Source organism: Megalops cyprinoides, chromosome 8, assembly GCF_013368585.1.
Source record: "Megalops cyprinoides isolate fMegCyp1 chromosome 8, fMegCyp1.pri, whole genome shotgun sequence".
Classification (NCBI taxonomy): Eukaryota; Metazoa; Chordata; class Actinopteri; order Elopiformes; family Megalopidae; genus Megalops; species Megalops cyprinoides.
The window spans coordinates 4,068,529-4,085,752 of NC_050590.1; the positions used below are offsets into that span (position 1 = coordinate 4,068,529).

At 45.7% G+C, this 17,224-nt stretch overlaps 1 protein-coding gene across 1 annotated transcript in view; it reads left to right on the forward strand.

Annotated features, from left to right (window-relative positions):
* The window catches only part of LOC118782082 (disintegrin and metalloproteinase domain-containing protein 10-like), a 72,937-nt gene that overhangs the window by 39,454 nt on the left and 16,259 nt on the right, over positions 1-17,224 (forward strand). The window contains exons 3-4 of the mRNA XM_036535330.1: positions 6,745-6,863; positions 14,836-14,994. Coding sequence (XP_036391223.1) covers positions 6,745-6,863; positions 14,836-14,994 — 278 coding nt within the window. The remainder of the gene's footprint in view (positions 1-6,744; positions 6,864-14,835; positions 14,995-17,224) is intronic.

A 17,224-nucleotide genomic window follows, 5' to 3' on the forward strand; every position in this document is an offset into this window, starting at 1 on the left:
ATAAACGTGGCTTTGCAAGTGTTACAATATGCTGTGTGGCATTTACATGTCGCTAAATAATTTAAATGAAGTTTCAGACTTGCCGACACAAAGCATTTCCATTGGTCCAGAAAGGCAGCGTTTGTGTTTCTTGGCCCCCTGTTGAAAACTCCTCAAACGGTAGAGACACCTAAGCAACAAACAGCTTTTATTGCTGTTCACTGTTGATGTAAATCCCAGGTTAACATTTGCTTACCGGCCCCCGAGTAATGTTTGCTGTTTCCCACCTTCGGTACGTTCATATGATATTCCTGGACCTTCAGTTGAGGGCCACCTACAAATAAAATGGTTTTAGCACTCTCCTGAAATGCCAGTTTGTCCTCCCTGGTCGAGTGGAATCAGTAATGGACCATCTGGCTGGGAGTTTGGTGGGGATTACAGATCTGCCTACCATTCTCAATTTGCTGCGCTCAGATGTTCACCGCTAGCCTTACAATAGAAGGAGGGGGAGACTGCGAATACACAGACTAAAATAATAAAAAAAATAATAATAATAAAATTGAGAAAGACATCTGGATTGTTGTGTGAGGTGGTTTTGAAAAGCGAGATTTGGCTGGGAGGCTTTGCTCTATTGGCTTTTTATCCCCCTCGTTTCCCGCTGGACTTAATCGCAGACCTCACTGTCGGCTTCCCACACTCCCTAACACAATATTCGGGTGCGTTGTAGCTTTCAGTTCCTTTGTGGTCCAAAATACCATTTTCCATGTCTAATTACATAAGTGGAGGATAGATCAATATAACCATAAAGGTTATTTTTTTTTTACAGCTGAATTATTTTTGTTAACAGTAATTGTGTTGAGTTGATGGGCCAAATTCCTATTTCGGAAGTGTTTGAAGGCTGTGATGTCACCGTCTTAATTCCCATGGCACAAGTGTGACCGTTCCCACCAGTGTGCATAAAACCCACTTGTAAAAAAGGAAGAATTGGTGTCATGCTGTTGCTACATGCAACCCCCTGGCTAATGTTGGGGAGGAATTTTAAAATGACACCTCAGTTTTTAGCCTGAGCTGAGCGGTCATATTTCAGGGCTGCTTTTTGTGCCCTTAAAGCATTTTAGTGCAGTTCGTGTTACCATGTGCCCTAAAACATGGCACAGAGATTTTGAGTGCAGAGTAAGCGTGGAAACATGAGGGTATGAATCTCAGTGTAGGAAAGGTGGTCCCGCCACTGCATGAATTGGTGTTACGGAACGTGACCTGTGAATTGCTGGGGCACTCACCTCAGCCACCTCTGCCCAGGGGAGGCAGGGCAGCTGTTTTCAGGTGAAGAGGGAGGAATTATTCTATCCATGTAAACTGTTACACTAGGTCACTTGGCGTCTCATCATTTGAAAGTGGCTGTGACAGACCCTCAACAGCCCACCTGCCCCCCCCCTACACACGCACACACACACACACACACACACACACACACACACACACACACTTCCTGCTGTAAACACTTACTGCAGCTGTCTTAATGCTGTCTCAGTGGTGAATACACTGCCATGCGTTACAGACAGAGGGGATCCTAACAGGTCATTTCATAGCATTGCTGTCAGTGGAGGCTGCCGTAAATGCACAGGCTTAAAAAATAAGCAGCTGTCATTTCTGGTTAACTTGTACATTGTGATCTCCTGCGCAGGGCAAAATGTGCTTATCGGCTCACTTGTCATTCACCATAGCTTTGCTTTGACTTAATTTTTAGCATTGTATTTTGGGGAGAAAAGATGTCCCATGATTGCATTGTGTATTTTTTTTTTTGTTCAGCCAAACGTGCTCTTTGTGAGAACATAATACTGGTGATATTGCTAATGCAGTAAGAAGCAACAGGATCTCCTCATGCTACCACAATGGGGAAAAGTGTAATATTCCTCTTTCTTTTCGGTACTCTGATGCCCTTTTTCCACTTTTAAAGCACCACTGAAGCAGATTTCCTGGCCGCCGCATGTGCCACACACACTTCTCTGGGTGCATCCTTGTGTGTCCCTTGACTTCCTCCCTCTCGGTTCGAAGATTTTGTGTGAATTTTTTCCTGGTCACCTCCCACACGAGGCAGCATTTTTTTTTTTTTTTGTAGGATTTGGAGGCTGGTGGGTAGGCAGACGGGCAGGTGGGCGGGTGACTTCTGTGAGGACAAAGGGGACTTGGGGACAGACCTAGCACTATCCTTGTCACTGTCTGGCTGAGCACTTGCTCTTTCTCCGGCCTGCCACTATCTATGTGGAGTGGCCCCAGACAATTGGCTCCATCTCCCAGCATGCAATGGGGTGAGCGGCGGTGTTGATTGGGGGTGGGGGGTGGGGGGGTGGATCATTTATCCATACGCCTTTACCCGTGTTCTTTTTTTGTTCCCTGGCAGTCTGCTAAAGCGAATGCCTGTCAGCAAACCCGAGCCGTTTGAGAAACGACCTTGATTGCGCGCGCCTCCATTAAGAGGCTGACGAGCGAACGGCAAACGGCAGGAGTGATGATTAAATCATGAAGATGTCATCTCATGCCTCGTCTCTCTTCCTGGCACTTTCCTCCAAGGCATCTGAAATCCGAGCGCTTCTCTCTTTTAAAGCTTTTGCCGGCAGACGAGGGCTGCACCGCCAGAAAAAATTGTAGTCATGTAACTGACCGTGAAAATGGATATGTATCTTTCATTTAATCGGCTGTGGCAAGGCTGTTGATTCATTTATCTAAAACACATATTTTATCCACATTAAAGAAAGAAAACACCTTGAAGTGTGTGTTTATAGCTTTGATTGTGACCAAAAAGAGGATTATTCTGAAATGCTGTTATCAGGTACGAAGTGGCCCTCAGCTTTTGGGGTGTCGCCCACGCCTTGCCACTGCTGTCTACATTCAGTACTGTGGCAGTTTGGAGGGACTCCCTGCAAAACAGACACGTTTTTGCTTTTGATTGTTGTAGATCCATACTTCACATTGAGATTTGTCAAAGGGTAACAAATTATTGCCTCAGTGCAAGAACTCCCTCAGTGAGCAAAGAAGAGCTTAGTCTTTAAGTAACAAACACAGAACTCTGTGTGCCAGTGGAGACTGGTTACCTGCTGAGATTCTGTCCTCCCGTGTTTTATTTTTCCTGGGTTTTTGATGATTGCACTTGCACAGCTCAGGAGGCTGTAGTGAAGGGAAAAAATGTGGTAACATTTTAAGGCTTTCTCTGATCTCCCCCAAGAGCGTGCGGATCATTAGGCACATACAGTGAAATTCATAGGTATCAGAGCTGTGAAGTGCTCCCAGCTTTATTGCATATAAGCTTACAGTGCCTTTGTGAATGACCATAGGCTGCCGAGAATACAAGAGCAGGACAGCTATGCTTCACTGAGTTGCTCACAGTTTTTTTTTGTGGGTGTAAATCAGTGGCGGGTTCATGTATTAAGAACAGAACACAATTTAAATGGTTATTACTCCAAAAGTGGAGGTTTGAATTAGAGGGCGGAAATGGGCCTGTTGAATTACGGTGTCACAGGGTATGACTTGAATGCTCTTCAACTCTTATATCTCCACTGGAGACCCACGAGTTACTGAGTCACACTGCAGCGTGAACCAAGAGCTGCTGCCCACTCACTGCAACAGCTGCTTTAGCCTTGAGTTCAAGAAAGGTAAACGTGGTTCGATCAGACAGGATGGATTACAGGATAGAACACGCTCGCCTGGATCGAAAGCCGTCCTCTCTTCCGTAGAGCGTGCTCAGTGGAGTGTTTCTCCGACAGTCACCCTCTCCATGTGAAGTGCGACACGGTGATTGAGTGTGTTCTCCCGGCCGTCAGCGCACCCCCTTGGAATCACGGCTAGAGAGGGAACTGGCAGTGTGCGCGTCGATGGAGTGACTGTCCCGAGGGCGGGGGAGTGGGATGGGGGGTGTGCCCAGCCACGCGCAGGAAGCGGCGGAGCGTGTCGGGGGTGCCCGCCACCCGGCGCGAATTAGAACACTCTCATCTGATTTCCTGCGTGCGGGCGCACCCCAATTACAAGGGAGTGGGCACAAGTGCCTCTTTTTAACTGTCTGGCATTAATTGTCTTTCTGGTCAAGTGGGTCCTCTGGTGTTCTGCTCGAGAAATGGGGAGTTCAAGGAGAACTTTTCAAGTTGCATTCTGGGAGTTTTTTTTTTGGTGGGGGGGGCAGACTGGGGCGGAGGTTGCACGCACTTACATGAAGCAGCAGTCCTCGGAGGACCCACAGTGGTGCTGATAGCAGAATGAGTTGTGAAGTCATTACGAAGAGTTGTGAGGGAGTTGTGATCCCTGAGTAGTTCATCTTGTGCTCCGGCCTGTTATCAGTGTTTCTAATAAGGTTATCGCAGGGTAGGACACACACACGGGAGTGATGGAAAGGAAGTCGTGTGGAAACGGCTGCTTGGTTTGTTTTTTGTTGGTTTTTTTGATAAGACTTAGGCAGTGCCACTCAGCTGTGGATGCCAAAGACCACAATCCAGTAGGTCTTCCAGCTCTCCGTAAACCATTCACAGCCTCATAACTGGAGAGGGGAAGCTAAAAAACTTCAGTCCGGGCAGCGGTTGGCTGAATTGAGTGTCTGGATAGAATGAGAGCTAGCAGACATAACGGCCCAGTAGAACCAGGATTGAACAGCAGGATTTGTTATGAGCGCCACCTGCTGGTTAGGGGGGTACACATGGCGTAATGGCTCCTTGCGCCTCTATGTTGTAAGTACTCTTTGCTTTAGTGCTTTTGGCAGCCTTACCTGTGTTTCTACTATGGGACAGGTGATATGAAGTAGATCTGTAGTTCATTTATATCTGATGAATATAAGTAAAGGTCTATAATACAGGATAGGGTACTTACTTACATTTACATTTACATTTATTCATTTGGCAGATGCTTTTATCCAAAGCGACTTACATAGGTGACAGTTGTTTTACAATGTTATCCATTTATACAGCTGGATACTTCTCAGCATGGCAAGTGTTGGGTCCTGTCTTGGTCCACTACATTCTGATGTAGATGTTTCTACTTCAGCCTTGTGGCTGTGCTTATCCACGATAGGCTGACCTTTCTGAACCATGGTCCAATCACAGCGGCCAAATTTCCTGGTGTTTGTGTAACTCCCTGCTCTGTGAGTGCACTGGGTGTCGGCCCTTTTTCCCTTCCTGTCAGATGAGCTCTGGGTAATGCAGCCTTGAGTGTCTTTGCTCTTTTCCGACAATCAATAATAGCATAAATGGGTCGCGTGCTACTGTGTGCTGTTGGCAGTGTCGCTGACATTGGCACATAGAAAATGTTTAATGGTTGTTGAAACTCCTATTTTTTGTCAGTTGTTTTTTTTTTTGAAATGTGACAGAAATGCAGGAATTTTTCATTATAATCAATGCCATACTGTCCTGCACAGTAATATAATCACGTCTGAATTTCACTCTCAGGTTTTATTTAATTGTTTTTTTTTTCTGGTTCTCATCATTTGCGTTTCTTTTTTTTTTTTTTCTCGCGAAAAGGCTGAGATTCTCCAGCGAAGTGGAACAATAAGGTCTTGAGAGAGTCCAGATGCTCGCGTGCTCATCAGAGTGTTTGTTAAAATCCAATTACACACAGAAAATTGGGTGCAGTGTGAGTTTGTTGGGGCAGCGGTTAGTTAGGCTGAAGGTGTCCCTTGTTCTCTCGGCAGTGCTGTCTGGCAACGCTTGGTATCCCAGCACACCGCTAGGGCGCTCCGCGGCCATTTGGTCCTCCCCCAGCTCCTACTCCAGTGCATTTCATACTCATTTTGTCAGCGGGCAGACTCATCCAGGCCACCCTGGAAACCATACATTTACATACCGCTGGAGATTTAAGGAAGCAATTCAGGTTCTTACTCGGAGACTGATCAGGCCCCTTCCCAAGACTCAAACCAGCAACCTTCTGGTGACATGAATATTCCATGACCACTGTTCACTAAGGCTGTTTTCACACTTGGTCCGTTTTGCTGGTCCGAACTTCCTTTATTTAATGCTTTATTTAATGTCACTAGGCAACGACGCAAAAGGGAGGCAAAATGCAAAGCCACACTATACTGTATTTGTTTGCTTATTCATCTTTTCGTTAATATGGCGTCAGCACCGAAATAACTGTGTTCGGCATTTTCACTATGCCATAAACGCGTCCTGCTGTCTGAGAGTGATGTGAGCTGCTCGGATGAGGAGGTTTTTGCGGAGACAGGCGGCAATGCGAAATGAATTTGCAGCTTTGCTTACAGAGCGTACACGCATACCCTCAAGGTGAGCGAACAGTGTGGCTACCTGCAATTATTTCCCGAATACTTTTTAGATGCGACAAGCAAATAACAAATTACATGTCATCACTAGCGTATACTTCCTGGTTTTGGATCGGATAGCTTTCACACCAAATGCGAACCGCACTGGAGTTCAGGTGAACCGTACCCCAGACCCCCGTTTTCTGGAGAACTCGGGTACGGTCCCTGGTGCGCACTAATGGCTCAAGAGGACTCAGGTCCACACCAAAAGCTCTAGTGTGAAAGCACCCTAACACACAGCCGAGTCAGACATAAACTCACCCCCCCCCCAGGGTTTAACAACTGATAGAAGAGACTTCAAAATATCACAGCTGTAGAAAATACAAAGTATGATTTATTAAGTCATAACAATAGTGCCGTTTCAAAGGAAAAGCACATGGTGATGGGCTGGAGTGTTTTGGTTATGCAACCATCCTCTGTCCTCTCACTAGATGTAATAACAGTTTTTTTTCGCTTTTTTATTTTCCCCCCAGACATTTCAATCTCCGAATGAAGCGGGACACCTCCCTATTTGCAGAGGATTTCAGACTGGAAATGTCAGGAGAGGAAGTACATTATGATACCTCCCACATCTACACTGGAGAAATCTATGGTGAGTCCAACAATTACTTCTAGACAGGTCCAAGCAATGGAACAGTCAAGATAGTTTCCAGGGAAACAGTTCTACTGCCTGGTTTGCTTATTTTCCTGTGTGTGTGTGTGTGTGTGTGTGTGTGTGTGTGTGTGTGTGTGAGCGGCACATGTCTGTGTGTGTGTGCGTGCATGCGTGTGTTTGTGTGCATGTGTGTCATGAAGTGTGAAGTTATGTGATTATTCAGTGGAAACACTTCATAGCTTCTCTTGCTGGAATGTGGAGTGGGTGTAGACTTGTCTGTGCATGTGTCTATGTGCATGTGTGTGTCTGTGCGATCGAATGCGTACAGGTGTACCTTGTATTTAGGTATGCACTGGGTACTACAACCCCATATGAACCTGCCCAATTACATACTTACCAGGAAATTGAACCTTTTTTAATTTTTAATCTGCCATTTTTTCAGTTACAGGCTGCACACAACCCCTTTTATAGGGTTTTCACAAGTAATCTCACCCCCCCCCCCACACCCACCCACACACACACACACCCACACACAAACACAAACACAACCACACACACACACACACACACACACACACACACACACACATACACACTGCAAACACATCACATGATAAGCAAGCCTAGGGTTCTGTTAGTCTTCATGAAAAGTTCACTTGCTTCAGGCTGATGTATTACACATTCATCTGCTGTGGGTTCTTCCTGTAGATTCAGTTGATGAACCGATTAAACCACTGCTTGGATTCAATTTGATGTTTTTACCATTTTAATGGGTTTTTCCTCTCTTGGTGACTCATGAATTACTATTGGGGAACATATAACGTTGTCCTCGAAGATTTAATTGATTTTTCCCTCTCTCTTTTCGCAATGCCTGAGTAAATTATCGTCAGCAGAGCTTCTTGGGAATTTCTCCAGAGGGAGAGTGACACGGCCATCGCTCCAACAGCACAGCTCACTGGTGTATAAAAGTGTCAAACGCCAGAGCCTTGCTGCATACCTGCTGTATGTCACCCCAGTGTGCCAGGGCTCCACGCTGCTTTCCGTCCTGTGGTTGGTGTGCGTGTGTGTGTGCGTGTGCGTGTGTGTGCGCGCACGTGTGCCTGTGCCTGTGTATGCTTGTGCGTGTGCTCAAAAGAACGCTCTCACTCTCAGCGTGTCTCTCAAGTACGCCTAAGCACAGACTAATGTTACAGAACCTTAATTACATACCTGGAATTTACTAACACCCACAAGGGGCCAGAGGAAGTGTGCACCCAGACACAGCGTTACTAAATCCTCTCCTGTCACTTGTGGGCTTCGCTGCGGGCTGAATCAAAGCCCTGGATCCAGTGTGACTAACAGCAGAGGCTCTGAATGCTGCAGAACCTGAGCGCTGTGACTGGGTGTGATGGCGTGGGACCTCACACAGAGTCTGGGCGCTGTCTGGCCACCTGTGGCGCTCTGAGGGTGGTACTCTGAGACAGCAGGGCACCTTGGAGGAGCAGGTGGCACGTTGCCTGGGGATTGAGCTGTCCTGCTCACTTTCACGGGGGCCAAGGTAGACCCCCCCCCCACAGCACCCCCCCCCAGCCAGCTTAACCCCCTGCCACCCAGCGCTTCCTGTCCAATAATTCAGCAGTGAAATTTACACGTTTGGTAGACGGTCTTACGTAGAGCACCTCACCGGCCTGCATTTGAGAAAATCTGTTAAACTTGCGTCATGGAAGTAACAACAATAACAGGTAAAGATCATCTAGAATCACAGTGAACAGGGGTTAAGCTAAGCTAAGGTTAAGCTAAGGGGCAGCAATGTGGCATAATGCTAAGGAGCAGGGCTCATAAATGATAGTTTGCTGGGTCGATTCCCCGTAGTGCTGCTGTACCCTTGGGCAAGGTACATAACCTACAACTACTTCAGTAAATATCCAGCTGTATAAATGGATAAAACTGATGTAAGTCACTCTGGATAAGAGCATCTGCTATATGGCACTCATGTAATTTAATCTAATGTAGGTAGCGCCATTCTTCCACCCAGTGTCTACAAGCTCGTTGGGACTCAGGCAGTTTTGGAGTGCCATGCTAGTAGGCAGTGTCAGTTGCTGCTCTTTTGGTATGGCATCCAGCGGTGTTTCTGTGAGCGGTTAGGCGCTGTTTCCCACACAACTTTGTTAGGAGATGACGCAACACTAGCCTTTTAACAGCTTTTGATCGTTTTCTTTCTGTTTAAAAAGCTTTCGCATCGTCCTTTGCCATGGGGAGGTGGTCACACCCCTGAATTGGAAGGGAGTTCCAGGGGGTGGGAGGGGAAGTGGGAGGTGTTAAAACCCCTGGCACCGCGCTCTCATTTTCAGATGAAAGGCTCTTGGTCTCGCCTGCTTCCCAGACCCCAGAGAGTCGCCGTGCCTGAGGATCGTCTCAGGACCTGAAAAATGCCCAGACCTCTTACTTTGGGTGGCAGTGGGGTTTCCTGGAGCCACACTCATCTGTTGATGTGCTTGGTTTCTGTTGAAAAAGTGCAGCCTGGAAGTTTTGATTGCCTAATTTGACTGAAGTCTGTTTTATCCTTCTGTTTGAAAAGGATTCAGTTCTCAAAAACGGCTCTGTTTGTCATCAGTCATGTCTGCCCGTCATTCAGGCAGGGCGGGGGGGGTGAAGGAGGGTGGAATAGTAGAAGTAGACTTGGGGGGGGGTTGCCGAAGGAGGGTGGAATAGTAGAAGTAGACTTGGGGGGGGGGGGGGGGGGTTGCCGAAGGAGGGTGGAATAGTAGAAGTAGACTTGGGGGGGGGGGGGGGGGGGGGGGGTTGCTGAAGGAGGGTGGAATAGTAGAAGTAGACTTGGGGGGGGGGGTTGCCGAAGGAGGGTGGAATAGTAGAAGTAGACTTGGGGGGGGGGGTTGCCGAAGGAGGGTGGAATAGTAGAAGTAGACTTGGGGGGGGGGGGGGTTGCTGAAGGAGGGTGGAGTAGTAGAAGTAGACTTTTTGATATCAACACACTTAATCACATACTTAAGCACTGTTAATCTTTGCTGGGTGGCTGCCTCACTAAACTGAGTGTGGAGTATAATGGCATGTCCTGATGGTTTTAAATACTAAGCATGTTCCAAATAAATAACACGGTCATGCAGATGCATTCACCTACTCCAAACGCACAACGCACTTTCACAGTTTCATTGGTGTGCTACGGTTGTGTTAGCTAGCCAGCAACCACTAAAATAAGGCGGCCTAACAACATGAACGTAGCTGACACTCAAAAGCACCTGCTGCTGTGATACATCTCATCAATGCAAGCTACATTCCTGGTTGCAAATGGTGCCGGTGAAATTCACAGCTTAAGATGGTTTATTCACAGTTCAGATGTTCTTTGGGTGACTCAGCAATAGGGCTGTTGTGAACGATAGTGTAATCACATGATGGTGACTGTGTGAGCAGACCGCAGTCAATTCCGGTAATTGTTTGTTTGCATGATCAGTAACATATATCTGCGTTTTGTGTCCCCCCCCCCCCCCCCCCCCCCCCCCCCCCCCCCCCCCCATTAATTTTCAAATAAAAGCAGATGTGTTTCTATGTTGGTGGAAAAGTAGCCCTCTGGATGTTTTTTCCGCCTTTTTTACTAGGTCTCGCTACTGAAATTTCACACCAGGCTTTTTAATAAATCTCTTTAATTGAGCTGTTAACTGCCAATTGCCATTAACGATAACTGCAGTTATCAACCAGAATTTCATGATCAGCTCCTCCCTTGTCAGTAGTGCTCACAAGCCACTGCAAGAAATTCACCCTGTGTGCTGCTCCAGTTAGCCAATCAGAAGTGCACTCCATGTGGTGCTCTGATTAGCCAATCAGAATGAAAACATCCTCTGGCACTGCTGTGCAGAAAATAAGCAGCGATAATCACAGGGTGCCTTCTGCATACGTACTAGTTTGAGCTCAAATCTGGAAGCTGTCAGAACAGCAGTGCACTTGTGCACACAGGATACCAGTCCTGAAGAATGAGGTCTTGTTGAAATGGCTGTAATTACGGGTGAGTGGGGATGTCTATCAATCAAACGCCAGAGGACTAAGTAAGAGGCTGAGCGTGTCCAAGCGTGGTCCTGTGAAAGGCGCGTTCAGGTGATACATCAAAGCGGGTACTTTAATCGGCTGACTCTGTCTAGTGTCGGAATCTTTCAGAATCAGACACGTCGCAGATTCATCCGGTATTGTGTGCTCAATGTTCAGAATTGGCATGATGTAGCCCTTAACTTGAACGGGGAAGCCGTTCCGGTGCTGGGTCTTTTGCCTGTGAGGTTCACTGACATATGGCTAGCATAGCCCTGTGTTCTACGTGGGAGCATGAGTGGTAGGAGTGTGGTCACAGGCCTACTTTTGCAGTCTGATACAGTCAAAATGAATGTACATCCCCTCACTCTGGACAGAGAGAGAGAGAGAGTGAGAGTGCGAGAGAGACGGGGGTCTTGAGGTTTACCACTAGCCTTTTCTCTGTGTCCTTCCTCAAAATCAGTGACATACTGAGAAGCACTTTGCTCCCACGTGGAACACAGCACTATGCTAGCCATATATTGATGAACCTCAAGACCCCCCTCTCTCTCTCTCACTCTCACTCTCTCTGTCCAGAGTGAGGGGATGTAAATTCATGCTGTCAGGGGTGTGGTGTCTCTGTTGGAGCCCACTGTAGAAGCCACAGGCCTACTTTTGCAGTCTGATACAGTCAGCCTGGCTGACTGGGGCCTTCGGGGATTTGGTGTGTTGACGCTTTGAAGTGTCCTGGCTCAGCAAAGACAGAAGTCACCGGGGGATGTTCAGATAGGGCCTGCACAGGACGGGATCAGAAATGAAATCCAGTTGTTGCTCCTTCTGGTGGGGTGGGGGGGTGGGGGGGGGGGGTCCTTGCTTTGTCCAAGTTCTCCTATTCTTCCTTCAGGAACTAAAGTCACAGAAAAGAAGACGCATGTACACACACGCAGAAACACGCAATCAACGCACACTGTCAAAAACTGTGTCTCCTTATTTACAGAGAAACTTCAGTGTTGTTTGTTTAAAATGGGGCTTCTTAATCTCATCCTGAAGGATTAAAATTCACCCGCTGGTCTCTGTTGTTCAGCAACTTTGATTAACACAACCTTTAGTGCTGAGTAGTTTCGATTTTGCCATGAGTGAGAAAAAGTTTTTAGGTGTCTTAGCACTTCTGCTGTAGTAAAAGAGCTCAACCCAACAGGAAGTCTTTGGCAGGAATCCATCAAACCACCTCTTCTCAAAAAAAAAAAACTTTTCTGTCTGTTGTTTAATTATTTATATATGTGCACATTGTAAGATTCAAAGCTCGTTTCCCTGGGGAACGCGTTTCAGGCCGGGTTGCGGCGGAATAGGGCTAGGCTACCTCCACTTATTTCCCCCCATGGTCAGTGCTGCTCTGTTCAATATGCTGGCCCAGTGTCTCTGTCATCTCTGACAAACTATATTAGGGTGTAGGCCGAATCTTGGGTGAGAGGAGACAGCAATGTTCTGGTGTGATTATCTACTCCAGTGAGAAGAGACAGCGCTCAGTCACTGTGACTTTATGGATCTTTTTTTTTTTTTTTTTTTACATCCATTCAGGAGAAAAGCACAATGATAAAACCTTGGCAGTTCCTGGAAAAGAGAAAAAAAGAACGAGAAAAAAAATGAACGGGGAGTAGGTAGACAGTTTGGAGTACAATTAATCTGAGTGGCAAAAATCTTGCTAATTTTTTGTGTGTGAGTTGGTGTGTCAAGGGATATGTTGACTTTTTGAGATCTTGGGGTGTGTAACATGGTTACTGAAAAGACTGTCCTTGGAATTCTTCTAAACAGCTACTGTGAATGGACAATACCTAAAGATGATGTGATTTAATTCATAATGATACAAGGTTTTTTTTTTGTACAATTATTCTCAATTACCTTTCTCCCTAGTTTTTATTAAGAAAAAGCACTGATATACGCTGTATTACACTTTATTAGGAACACCTGTACACCTACTTATTCAGGCAATTATCTAATCAGCCAATCGTGTGGCAGCAGTGCAATGCATAAAATCATGCAGATACAGGTCAGGAGCTTCAGTTAATGTTCACATCAACCATCAGAATGGGGAAAAAATTGGATCTCAGTGATTTCGACCGTGGCATGATTGTTGGTGCCAGAGGGGCTGGTTTGAGTATTTCTGTAACTGCTGATCTCCTGGGATTTTCACGCACAACAGTTTACTCAGAATGGTGCCAAAAACAAAACAAAAAAAACATCCAGCGAGCAGCAGTTCTGTGGAAGGGAATGCCTTGTTGATGAGAGGTCAACGGAGAATGGCCAGACTGGTTCATGCTGACAGAAAGGCTACAGTAACTCAGATAACCACTCCGTACAATTGTGGTGAGCAGAAAAGCATCTCAGAATGCACAACACGTCGAACCTTGAGGCGGATTGGCTACAACAGCAGAAGATCACACTGGGTTCCACTTCTGTCAGCCAAGAACAGAAAGCTGAGGCTGCAGTGGGCACAGGCTCACCAAAACTGGACAGTTGAAGACTAGAAAAACATAGCCTGGTCTGATGAATCTTAATTTCTGCTGAGGCACACAGATAGTAGGGTCAGAATTTGGCGCCAGCAGCATGAATCCATGGACCCAACCTGCCTTGTGTCAACAGTCCAGGCTGGTGGCGGTGGTGTAATGGTGTGGGGAATGTTTTCTTGGCACACTGTGGGCCCGTTAATACCAATGAATCATCGCTTGAACTCCATAGTCTATTTGAGTATTGTTGCTGACCATGTGCATCCCTTCATGGCCACAATTTACCCATCTTCTAATGGCTACTTCCAGCATGATAAGGCATCATGTCACAAAGCAAAAGTCGTCTCAAACTGGTTTCATGAACATGAAAATGACTTCAGTGTTCTTCAGTGGCCTTCCCAGTCACCGGATCTGAATCCAATAGAACACCTTTGGGATGTGGTAGAATGGGAGATTCACAGCATGACATATCTGCTAACAAATCTGCAGAAAGTGCGTGATGCAATCATGTCAACATGGACCAGAATCTCAAAGGAATGTTTCCAACATCTTGTGGAATCCATGCCACAAAGAATTGAAGCTGTTCTGAGAGCAAAGGGAGGCCCTACCCAGTATTAGTATAGTGTTCCTAATAAAGTGCTCACTGAGTGTATCAAGATATCTGAAACACTCACACCTGTTAACTGCCAACTAACACACATTGCCTCCAGTTTGCATCTTTGCCTGCTTTGGCATATCGGTCAATGCTTTGATTATGTGAAGGTGTTCGTCAAATCCAGATCAAAGCATACCATAACACTTTGGTATCTGCTGCGCTTTGAAGAAAAACTTCAGAATTTGTTATGTGGGGGAAAAAAAAAAGTTCTGGGTTTGCAGTGTATTTGACTGCGGTCTGTCTAGGGTGTGACTAAAGCGGGAGGAAAATTTGTGTGTGTGTGTGTGTGTGTGTGTGTGTGTGTGTGTGTGTGTGTGTTCGTTCGTCACAGCCCTCCCTGGCTTTCAGACCGCAATAAAAAGGTAGCAGCCTGAATAAGCAGCAGTAAAGAGTTCAGTCTTAGTTTAGAACCTTTGCATTACTGCTGAAAGGAGCCTGTGATTTTCATGTGCTGCAGTGCAGCTTTGATTATAACTGACATAATCTAGAGCTGAAGGAAGTAATTACTAGCAAGATCTGAAGGTCACTAGAGGAGTGTGTGTGTGTGTGTGTGTGTGTGTGTGTGTGTGTGTGTGTGTGTGTGAGTGAGTGAGTGTATGTGTGTATGCTGTATCAAGCCTGAATAGAAATTAGTTCTTCCATGAAAAGGCTTCATTTTTTTCCCTTTGGCCCCCAGGAACATCACACTGTCCACCATCTGTCTTAATCACATGGGCCGTGCCTTATGGGGAGAGGAGTGCCATCAGCGCCCCCTGCTGCTGGGGGGAGTTCACACCACAGTCACATGACCTTTGACCTCATGTCTTGTCTTCTCCAGGTGAAAAGGGCACCATGACCCATGGGTCCATCGTGGATGGAAAATTTGAGGGTTTCATCCAGACCCACCAGGGCATGTACTACGTGGAGCCCGCTGAAAGATATCTGAAGGACAAGGACGTCCCCTACCACTCCGTCATCTACCACGAGGACGACATCAGTGAGTCTGCCCTCCGCACAGTCACACTCTGCTGGGCTCGTGACTCTGCCTGGGAGGAGAATTTGACTTTACTGTGGAATATTTTCCAATGGAGATCATTTTTATAATCTGTGTAATGTATTTGTACATCAGTTCTATCTGATGATGTATCTGATCTCAGTCCAAAAGCGCAAAGTTAATGTGGCATGACACACCGAATACATCAGAGCAGAAATGAGAGCAACAATGTACTCCATCCTTTAGATTCAGGTTGTTATATTATTGAGAGGTTGTTATATTATTGAAATCAGACTGTGTGTGCTGTGGGCACTGAGCTTCAGCAGAGTTCCTAAAAACAGCCCCCCCCCCCAATCAGTAGATGGTGTATGTTTATGTTGAATTTAAATTTAAGTCTCCCTCAAGTTATTTTAATCTTTTTTTTTAAATGTTTATTTTTTTAAACCCTGTATTCACATTTTAAAAAAAAAGGTTAAATGCAGGGACTAGAACAAGCTGCTGACAGTTTCGTGTGAGCAGATATCCCTTTTGTTCATCAGAGCTGTTCACGCGTCGCCACCACAGCTTTTAAACAGAAGCGATTGGATCTAGGCTTTCTGATGCTCCGTATAATATTATGTGCAATTCTTTGGGTCTCTGTTTTCTGCAAGTCTTTAAGGTGTTAGCCAATGTGTCACAGAGGGACTGAGGACAGCTTCTGAAATGCAAATTTCCTACTCAACAGCAATTCCTCCTCACTTTTACCAGCACACGTGACATATATTTGCATTGAATGTGTTTGCACATGTCCATCTTGTTTCTGACACTATTAGTATACATCTGTGCGTCGTGTATGTATCCGCTGCTGCATAGACATGTGGGCCGTTTCTCCTTGTGGATTAATACGGTTGTGTTCTAGAACTGAAGCCTGAACCGGCCAAATTCCGGAGCTCTGAAGTTCAGCATGCTCTAAATACAGGTTTCCAGTTGTTTACAATGGTTAGTCCTGCTTGGCGTTCCTGCTCTTGGGTGCCTGATAATCACAGCCCTGTGCTTTACCATAATTATGCATAGCTTTCCAGCAGCCGTCACTTGTGCGAGAGAGCAAGCTTTTTCTTCCTGCACGCCTTCTTCAGTTCATATTGTCATCAGCTCTTTCTCTCCCCGTCTCCCCTTCATTCATGTCTTTTTAATACTTATCTAAATATACGGCTACCGTTGCCTCGCAAACAGACGAGACTGTCATGGTGTGTTAGTTTCTGTTTTGTGTGGCAGAAAATGCAGGTCAAAGGTACTCGATCGAAGACGCAGTTTCCATTGCCTTCCATTTGGGGCTGTTAAGGGAGTGGTGTGTAATTGCCGCTGTAGGACACATCAGTGCAGTGCATCTGTCACAAAACTGAGGCGCTTATAAATGCCACCAGCCATGCCCTTTCATTTCGATCAATCATCCTGGCCTCCCCACAGGGTCTGTGCTCTGTAACACCCCCTTGTGGCGAACGAAGCACATTGCATTAAAATAAAAGTCTTTGCAGGTTGTTTGATCCATTGTTTCTGCTCTGAATCATGTTCAAGGTGACAGTTTTTTTTGTTTGTAATACATCATTTTGTTTTCTGTACCTACACTACACCACGCCTCATGTGTAAATGGAGGTAGAGGTGTTTGTCAGGGGAATATGAAGGGAAAGAGTATGACAGTGGAAGTCACCATAGCAGTCCTAGTAGTTCTCAGTTTGTATCGGTTTACTGATGATAGCTCTTTGTGAGGATTAATAAGTAAGACACTTTGTTCTGTAGCTGTATTAATTACTGTAAAGCATAATAGATCACAGTTAATTACATATTGGGATTGCAGATCTGAAGCATTATTAAGGAATAATTATGTTGCTGCTTGTGAGTAAACACATGTATCATAGGAGTGTTAAAAGCTGGAAAGGTGTCATTGTGATGCAGAAGGATGGAATTATGCTTTCAGCAGTGCTCTGTTTAGAATGAATGAAAGTGAATAGGAAATAACTCTGAAATAAAGTCTTAATAGGAATAAACTCTGAATAGAAATAAACTCTGGTTAGGAATAAACCCTGGATAGGAATAAACTCTGGATAGGAATAAACTCTGGATAGGAATAAACTCTGAATAGAAATAAACTCTGGATAGGAATAAACTGTGAATAGGAATAAACTCTGGATAGAAATAAACTGTGAATAGGAATAAACTCTGGATAGGAATAAACTGTGAATAGGAATAAACTGTG